Source organism: Calypte anna, chromosome 3, assembly GCF_003957555.1.
Source record: "Calypte anna isolate BGI_N300 chromosome 3, bCalAnn1_v1.p, whole genome shotgun sequence".
NCBI lineage: Eukaryota > Metazoa > Chordata > Aves > Apodiformes > Trochilidae > Calypte > Calypte anna.
The window spans coordinates 37,613,861-37,622,774 of NC_044246.1; the positions used below are offsets into that span (position 1 = coordinate 37,613,861).

The 8,914-nt window shown below is 50.0% G+C and overlaps 2 protein-coding genes across 7 annotated transcripts in view; one reads left to right on the top strand and one right to left on the bottom strand.

Annotated features, from left to right (window-relative positions):
• Nucleotides 1-7,705, top strand: part of PPP2R5D (protein phosphatase 2 regulatory subunit B'delta) — a 28,722-nt gene extending 21,017 nt beyond the window's left edge. For all 6 annotated transcript variants that reach the window (XM_030448540.1, XM_030448543.1, XM_030448541.1 and 3 more), the window contains 3 exons: nt 3,745-3,817; nt 4,280-4,396; nt 4,746-7,705. In XM_030448540.1, coding sequence (XP_030304400.1) covers nt 3,745-3,817; nt 4,280-4,396; nt 4,746-4,883 — 328 coding nt within the window. In that variant the 3' untranslated portion in view covers nt 4,884-7,705. The remainder of the gene's footprint in view (nt 1-3,744; nt 3,818-4,279; nt 4,397-4,745) is intronic.
• MEA1 (male-enhanced antigen 1) lies at nt 7,567-8,859 on the bottom strand. Its single transcript, XM_030448547.1, has 3 exons — nt 8,564-8,859; nt 8,351-8,462; nt 7,567-8,271 (listed from the first exon to the last, which is right to left on the bottom strand). Exons 1-3 carry the CDS (start codon nt 8,831-8,833, stop codon nt 8,108-8,110), a joined length of 546 nt encoding a protein of 181 aa, XP_030304407.1. The 5' UTR covers nt 8,834-8,859; the 3' UTR covers nt 7,567-8,107.
• Between the last annotated feature and the right edge of the window lie 55 nt (nt 8,860-8,914).

Sequence of the window (8,914 nt, forward strand, 5' to 3'; positions counted from 1 at the left end):
TGGGATGGGTGACCTGCATCTGGAGAAATTAAGGTTTTGTTGAAATCTAAAATTGGAGCAAGCAAGATTATTTTTATTCCCCATTCTAGGGCATTTGTGAAGCCCACAAATGTCTCCACATATATTTTAAGTCACACTGATAGCAAATTCACAATGAGATCTACCTGGTGTTTCTATCAGGAGCTTTTTCTACCTATTTGTACCTCCTACCCATGCTTACCTGCTGAGGGTGACTGTTCCTAGCACTGATGTGTGGCTGGTGGAGGATTGTCCTAGAAAAGGTCAAAAAAGCAGCTCAGAGCTGTTCAAGAAGTGGATGGGTTAGAAATGCACTGTTTTATGCTCTTGTAAGATGTTTTTTTTCCTCTGGAGCCTCTTTGCCTAGTGATGCTTCAGAAAACATTGTGTTGGATTTTTATGAAGGATATACCTTTTTCTCTCCTAGATAACCATATCTGGTAAAATGTCAGTTGTAAGATAGGTGGGCAGGATATTAAATTGTCTTTTAGCAGGTGAATCTGAAATGAGTTCACTTACAGGGAGCATGACGATACAGTTGCTCACATAAGTGAAATGCCTGCCACAGGGGGCCAAGATAATGAGGCCTTTCTGTGTGAAAACAAGGCAGCTCAACTCTGCTGTCACTAGCACAGTATTAGCAGCTATTCCTGACTTGAGAAGTGTAAGATCACCCTTTGAAGGGATGCTAGAGCTGGGAGGGAACATTGTGAAAGGTCTGTAGAGACTGGCTGGAAAACAGTGTGGAAAGGGAAATTGGTGGCAAAAGGGAGTGAAGGATAGCTTTTCTGGGCAAGGAGGTAGAAGCTTTGGGCAAGAGGTACAGTGAGGAAGCTGAGTTGCAGGTGGTGGTGGTAGTGTTATTCTTAATGGATAGTGGGAATGGGACAGGTAGAGGTAACAAATTAGAGGAGGAGAAGTGAGGAGATCGGGATTTGTTGGGGAAGAGGCTGGGGACCAGACAAGATGTAGGACAATCTCAAAGGGCAAAGAGTGTGCAATTGGGAAGATGGATTAGAAACCTGGGTCATGTTTTACCTCCATGTTTTTAAAATATCCAAGAAATACAAGCAAACCCATGTGCACTTAATACTGTGCATGTTCTGGAGTGTAATGGAGTAAGACATTGCTGGAATGAACTGGGTTAGAAAAAGCATGTTTCACAGGCAGGGGAAGGTGCTCTTCAGTGGTGTCTCCCCAATGAAACAAGACTGTATTGTAGCTGAAGAGCCTGCCTTGGAGTCTGAGGTGCCATTTCTACGCTTCTCCTACCTGCTCTTCTTTCTGCAGTGCTGCAACCTGTTCTAGGGAGCAACAGATCTCATTCCAGTGGAGAAGACATGCTGCATCTACAATTCATTCCTGCTGCCTCCCTGGCAGAGCTGACTGCAGGCCATGCCTGTTGGTAGACAGTGCTGTGACACTGCAGCAAATTGCCTGTTTCTTTTCAAACATGGAGGCTTAAACTGAGTAGAAATAGTACTTTTTTTCCTAATAAAAACCTGTGAGGCTGTGATGTCAAGAGCCTCCGGAGTAAAACAGCAATGCCTAAAGGCTGCCTTTGGAAATGCTGGCTGGATCCCCTACAAGGCAAGATTGACCTGCAGCTGCAGCCAAGGCCAATCATTGAGGGACACACTCTTCCTGGAGATGCTTTCTACTGTTCAGTGTAGATGGACTGACTGCCTTACTAGTCTCCCTAGACATCTTGATGCTGTTTGAATTACCAGACCCTTCAGGAAACTGTGGAGGCTGGGGCAGATAACTAGTGCCTTGTCCTGAACGTGCCCTTCTGTAAGTGTGAGGGCTTAGCACAGTGCTTTTCAAGAAGTATGGTGTCAGCATGTATCTTGCCTTCTTCTGCATAGGCCACATCAGTGGGAAGGAGAAATTGCCTCCCATTATAGCATTCTCAAATATCCTGCCAGTGGCTTTCTCATACTGCTAGTAATGGGGTCAGGAATGAATGAAGCTGATGAGCTGTGTCTCGCCTGGAAAGCAGGGCTGGAGGTACTGCTCCTGTAGACTCAGCACTGTGCTGTGACATGTTGTTTTTTAGATTCTCCAAAGACTTATGTGAATAAGTAAAGCTTTCAGATAAACTGCAATGGTGGTGACCTAGTGTAGGAGGTAAATCAAGGCTAATGAAGTTAAGAGGAAGCTTCTATAGAAGGATGTTGGACAGCTGTAATGCTACAGTCAATGTATCATCAAAATAAAAATGAAACTTTGTTTAATTCTTTTGAACTACTTATGTGGTTGAAAAGAGTTGCCACAGGTGTAAAGCTTTCAGATTTTTAGAAGCACTGTTGTTAGAACAGGTATTCCATTTATAAGGTGGTCTTTTACAAAAACAGTCGAAGACATGATTGATAAACTGATGGATCTCCAAGTGCGATGAGGAATGGAAGCCTTCCCTGATGATATTCAAACTGCTTTGGTGGTCTGAAAGAAAAGGACTTGTGCTAGAGAGGCATGGATCTGAATGAATGGATGAAATGCCTTGGTTTATTTTGTAGCCCAGCCAAACAATATGAGCTTTGTTACACCCTGACATGGCATGATGGTAGACACAATACCAGCAAAATAGACATTGTTTTGGAGGGGCAGTGGCCTTCATGATGTGAGGGTCTTTGGAACAAACATATTGGTCTACGTTTCCAGTGGCAAGATTGGAGTAATAATTATATTTCTGTTTGCGACACAGTTAAAAGTATTCCAGAGAAATTGAAGATGAGGAAGAAAAGAGATAGGGAAGATCGTTACTAACTCCTGGTCACAGTCTGCTACAAGAGTTCTTCAGAGCTCTGTCAGAAAATGAAGTGTGGCATTTTCTTTTGGGTTGTGGTTTTTGTTTTGTTTTGTGGTTGGTTTTTTTTTTTTTTTTTTTTTTGGTTTTTTGTTTTTTTTTTTTTACCTTCTGCTCTCTGATGGTCTAGTCTGCTGCTTGAATGCTTTGCAGTTTCATTTTCAGTTTTAGCTTCCTTTCTCACACGTATCTCAAGAGTGTGAGATGATTAGAGAGTGTAACAACTTACTTAGAATGGATGGGGCACAAGAGAGACCAGTACCTGAGAGGAAAGTCATATAGTTAGTTAAAATTAGAATTAGAGCAGAATTTTTAGTGCAGATGTTTAAAATGTAGAAAAGAATGACAAGGAGTGGTGGATTCTTACCTCTGTTTGCAGTGAATGTTCATTGCCCTGTGATTTAGAAGTGCTTCAACAGTCACTTAAGGTCTGTGCCAAAATCTGTGCCAAGTTCAATAGCTGTGCTTGAGGGCTTGGGCAGCTCTGTAGTGTGTTCCTACCATAGAGCAGGGGAACTGTGAGCTCCACTGGAAATGACAGGTTGTCCTTCTGCATCTGTGGGGCACCAGGAAAATGTGTGTTTGACATCCAAACCGGTGTCATTGCTTTACTCCACAAACCAGTCGCTCTGCTCCACCTTGGCAGCCCAAAGCCGGGAAAAAAGTACCTGTACAGCCTACTGCTGCCACCCTCTGCTCTGAAGTGAGCAAAGAGTGTGTCTTCCTACCTGCTGCTGGCTGCAACATCCCCTCTCCTTGACACATATCACCTCTAGATAGAATTAGGGATTGTCTGAAGGACAAAGCAGCTGTCCCCCTAGCTTGCACCTTTCTGCTGTCTCTTGCTTTTGGCTTCCTATGAGTGAAAGCTGCACTTTCCCCAGGAGTTCACACTTGCGTGCTCTCTGTCTCTGCAGGGGAAGATTCAGGATGAAGGAACGAGAAGAAATGTGGCAGAAAATAGAGGAACTGGCCCGACTGAACCCCCAGGTGGATAACAGCAGAACTTAGGATGAATGAGAGGAATGTGCTGGGGGTCTTGACCTGTTTCCTCAGCTTATGAGGGCAGGTTCTAGCACCAGTTCTCAGTACTGTGCACATAGCTGTGGTGGTGGTCTGTCCCTCCCAATGCCCAATGTCTTCAGGATGCTGGCAGTTTTACCAGCCTGGCCCTCTGTAGCACCAGCCTCTAAGTAATGCTTTATAAGAGCCTATATATGTTTATGGACTCTTCTCTCAGCTGTGGCTGCGCGTGCAGTGTGCTGTGGCTGAGAGGGCACAGGCAGGAATGGGTAGGAGAAGATGCTGTGGTTAGTCTGTGTACCTAGTGCTACTTTTGTGGGTGCCAGAGGGGCATTTGGAAGGAGTGTGGCATGCTGTGTTAGGATGCTGGGGGAGAAGGCTTAATGTTGTGTGGTGTGCTGACTCTCCAGCTGTCTCTGTTGTCTGCAGTACCCCATGTATTATGCACCTCCATCATTGCCTTCTGTCTGCTGTATGGAAACGGAGACCCCAACTGCAGAGGATATACAGCTACTGAAGAAAACGGTGGAGACAGAGGCTGTGCAGGTGTGTAGGTGACGAGGGTCCTTCCACAATTACTCTCACACCAGCAAGGACATCAGCATAGTCAGTCCAGGGTTCAGCAGCCACAGGTGGCTTTTTCCAAGTTTTTTGAGGGTTAATGCCCCTCCTCTCATCCCTGTTGGAGATCAACCTGTAGTCTGAAGAGTGGAGTTTATCTAAACTTCACACTCTGGAAAAAGTGCAAATGGAACTTTTCTCTGTCCTTTTTGGTCTGTGTTTGCCTCAGCACGTTGCAGTGTCACGCATCCTAGAGCAGTTGGAGTCAGAGTGGGGAGGCTGCAGGGGTGAAGGGCTTTGCTACTTATCCCTGACTCTTTTGGTTTGTCTGTAGATGCTGAAAGACATTAAGAAGGAGAAGGTTTTGCTGCGTCGAAAATCTGAGCTTCCTCAGGACGTCTACACTATAAAAGCCCTGGAGGCCCACAAGAGAGCAGAAGAATTTCTCACCTCAAGCCAGGAGGCTCTCTGACGGGCTCAGGAGCTGGCCCAGGAAGCTCTGCCCCATCCCTTTCCCCCAGGGGTCATGGAAATGCACTCGGTTCTCATGTATAAATTAAGGAATGAACATGGTGAGCTGTGCCTGTCCTCCACTCCATCTGCATCCCTCCAGGGTAGATCTGGTTTTACGTTATAAGTTGTATCCCACCATTGTCATATCCTTCTGCTTATTCTTCTTCTTCCTGCTTTTCCACCTCGGGTGTGTGTGCGTGAAGGAAGCCTCTCTGACCTGCAGTTGCAACAGCCCAGGCAGGAGTTGCTTCGTGTCCAGCTGCTGCATAGTTCTTACCCTGCCTGGGAGCCAGAGCCTTGCTGCCCTCTGACACAGGCTCTGTGTTGGCCAGAGGCTACCACGTGTGGCTCAGTGTGCTGCTACAAGCCCCAAGTGCCCATCCCCGCCATGCCTGCCCAAATGCTGCCTGTGCAGCCAGGCCCTGTGGCAGTCAGAGGTCAGGCTGAGCTGGGGGCAGGAGTGTGTGACAGTTTCTGGGGGCTCTGCTGCCTCTCCGCCCTGCCTTGGGGTGCTGCTCCACAGCTGGAGGGTCTCACGTACAGCAGAGGAGATGTTTGCTTTCACCTTTATTTTGCTTCAAGCCCCTTGTTCTGTTCCCCTGTCAGCGCAGAGGGGGCTCAGTGCTTGCCACCCCCAGTAAAGCTGGATGCAAGCACTATATGCTATTGCAGACCTCCTTTTAGAGCACCTTTAGAAGCTCTCTTGTGGGAAAGTGAGTTCCTTCAGCTGTTTGTATTGGTCTGTGCTGACTTGTCTCCATCCTTGTCTCTTGGGTTAGTTGTGGTCCCAGAATTAACTTCCTGGTTTGTAGCAGGTATCAGCCACTGACTTCAGCTTTCTTCCTCTAGCTGCTCAATTAGAATACACCTACAGCTCTCCCTTTGTCGCTGTATCTCATCCTTAGCTCTGCAGTGGCCAGGGTTTCTAGAAAGCTTGTGCTGCCAAAGTAACTTCTGCAAACTAGTGGAAGCAAGGGATACACATTCTGGGGCCAGGCTGAGTTTCTATGTGTTCAGTTGTCTCCTCTTTATGATCAATGGCTAGGTGCTACTGCTGAATTGCTGAGCAAATTCAGCTGAGCAAAGTTTGCCTCACCCTGTTACTTTGGCACCTACTGTGGCCCAAGGCCCTTGTTAGTTATCATATGGTGCATCAGGGACTTGTGCTAATTAGCATTTAGAGCACCCTTGCTGATAGCCCAGAGGGTTGCGCAGCACTTGGGTGCTACTGTGATCTGGCTTACTGCCCCACCTTTTGTGGTACAGATTCAGTGCCCCGCCAAGGTGCCACCTCAGAGAGGATGGCTCATGATAGAAAAGGGAGCCTTCCTTGCTTCTTACCTGCTGTGCTTGCTTTGTTGACACCAAAGCTTAAGTGGGTTTGCAACAGTGCAGGGAGCTCACAGCATCAGTACTAGTCTGACACTGCTTTGCAGCATCACAGGATGTTGCAGAAGGTCCTGGTGTTATCTGCTCATCCTCACCAATAAACCATTCCCAGGTTAGATGTCCCCTCTAATCTTCCTGTCAGTGTGCAGCACACCTTTCCTCCAACCCAAACCAAGCTGTTTTTTCCACGGTGTATCCTGTACCCCATCCCATTTAGCTCTTTCAGTTTGGCCCTCATTAGACATGCCACCATCTCTTAGGAGCGGCTGGCAAGTGTGACTACGTGTGAGATCACCCACAGTCACCCTAGGACCCTGCCTCCCCTCTGCCTCATGCAAGGGCCCAGTTCATCAGGAGACTTATGAAACACCTCAGGGAGGTTATTGCTTATTTTGAACATTAGTCCAAGCTCATGGTCAGCTGCCAATCAATTACCTCATGCCTGGCACAGCATGTAGACATGCGCTGGGTGATGTAGCTGTGCCGGATGGCTCACAGGAGTGGCAGGTGTCTCTGGGCACAGCAGAAACAAGGACTGCTGAGTGACTCCCACAGCAGGGCTTGGGAGGATGTTTCTTCCTGTTGCAGTACAGGCAACAGCATGACTGTTGCAGTACAACTCTTCCGCTTAGCATTGCGTTATAAGCTGCCACCTCATTCTTGGAATGCTATGATGCGTGCCCTCGGTGGAGCCTGCTTGCTGCTAGGCAGTGGCTGCCTGCAGAAGGGAGATGTGTGGTGTGCAGGGGCTGTCACTGTCCTGCAGATGATCTGTCTCTGGCAGCAGGCCCCGAGCGTAGCCAGAGGAAGGTTGCTGGAGTTGTGCTGCATGTAGGGACAGGACTGTAACATGTTACAACTATGTGCTGTACAGCTTTGATGTTCTCATAGCTTTTTGTGTCTTGTTCCGAGTCAGGGATCCAATGCTTAGTACTTTCAAATTGCCATTAGTTTGCTGCCTATTCATTCCAGTGTCCTGGACATTTAAGAAGGGGACCATGTGAGAAAGGGGAAAGTGTGTTCACCCTCTCCAGCACATGTATTGCTCATTTGCAGACCTATGTCTGCCACGCTACAGCTGCCCCTTGCTCAGCACTTGGTTTCTAGCATTAGTGCTCCTCATTTCTGCCTATGCCTTTCCCCACATCAGCCAAATGGACAGAACTGGAGCTGCCTATTCCACTTCACCTGGCTCCCTCCTTCCAAGGGAACAAGCAAAACTAAGTACTGCATTCACCCCCTGGACACAAGTATTAAGCTGCTTACAGTTCATATGTACATATGGTGTACTTTATTTTCAGTAGAGCATTACATAGTATGAAAGTGTTGGATTTTGTACAGATGTCCCTGTATGTACAGAACTAAATAAAACTGACCTCTTGGAAAGACACATTGGACTCCACATCTGATATTCCAACACACAGCCCCTGTCGCGGGAGGAGTCGTCCTAGTATGCAGAGGGACTTCTCTAGCACCAACAAGACAAATCCAGTGTTTTTCCCAAGGCAACCTGGGCAAAGCCAACCAAGCCCCCTCCCTCCACACGCACACATAGAAATGGGTCAGGCTTCTCAGAGGCAGAGGAAGCCAACAAAAGGACATCACAGCAGCTTACACAGCCAGAACCAAAAACGAGGAACAGGAAGGGAAGCCTGACGATGTTCAGCAGGAGAAAGTGGAAGGTCAATGGCAGCCAAGTCCCAGCACCAGCCAGCTCCGAGGCAGTGGACGCCTGCCTGACCTGTGTGGTGGAGGGGGCGCGGGGTTAGCAGCCCCCGTGCCGCTGCTTTGCCCTCACTTCCACTCGGGCCTGGGGCCGCCGAGGCTCTGCCGGGCCTGCAGTGTGCGCTGCACCACGTCCCTCCACTGCTCCTCCGAGATCTGGCTGGCCCAGGCAGGGATGCCCAGGCTGGGGAGCTTCACACTGGCCATCGTCCTCTTCACCAGCTCCACATGCTCTGGGGACAGAGAGGGCATGAGGCTGCGGCCGAGAACGGCGCGGGGCGGCCGAGAGAGCCCGGCCGGGAATGCCGTTACCTGCATCCATGGGGATGGAGCTGCGGCTGCTCTGAGCCGCGGCGCCTTCCGCCTCCGCCTCTTCCTCCTCCTCGCTATCCACCGGCGGGTCGGGCAGGTGCAGCCTCAGCATCTGCAGAGAAAGGCGGGCAGCGAGGGGTCGGCCCCATTCCCCCGCCCGCGGCACCGCGCCGCCGGCTCTCCCCCGGCCCGGCGGGAGGCGCTGAGCGGTACCTGCAGCCGCTCCTGTAGGCTGGGGCCCGATTCAGCGCAACCCGCCGGGGTGGAGGAGGGGACCGCCTCGCCGGGGCCTTGCTCCGGCTCCTGGCTCAGGGGCTGGTACAAGTACCCGCCGCCGCCGCCGCCGCCGCCTCCTTCCTCTTCTTCCTCCTCCTCCTCCTCTTCTTCATCGCCGCTCCAGCCCGCCGCGCCGTCGGGGGCCTCCGGCGGCCCCGGCTCCTCGGGACACACCCGCTCTGGCCCCATCCTCCGCGCCACCGCCATCCACCGGGCGCGGCGCCGGGGAGGCCCCGCCGCCGCCCGGAAGTGCCGCTGTTGCCGCGGGGCACTGTGGGAGTTGTAGTC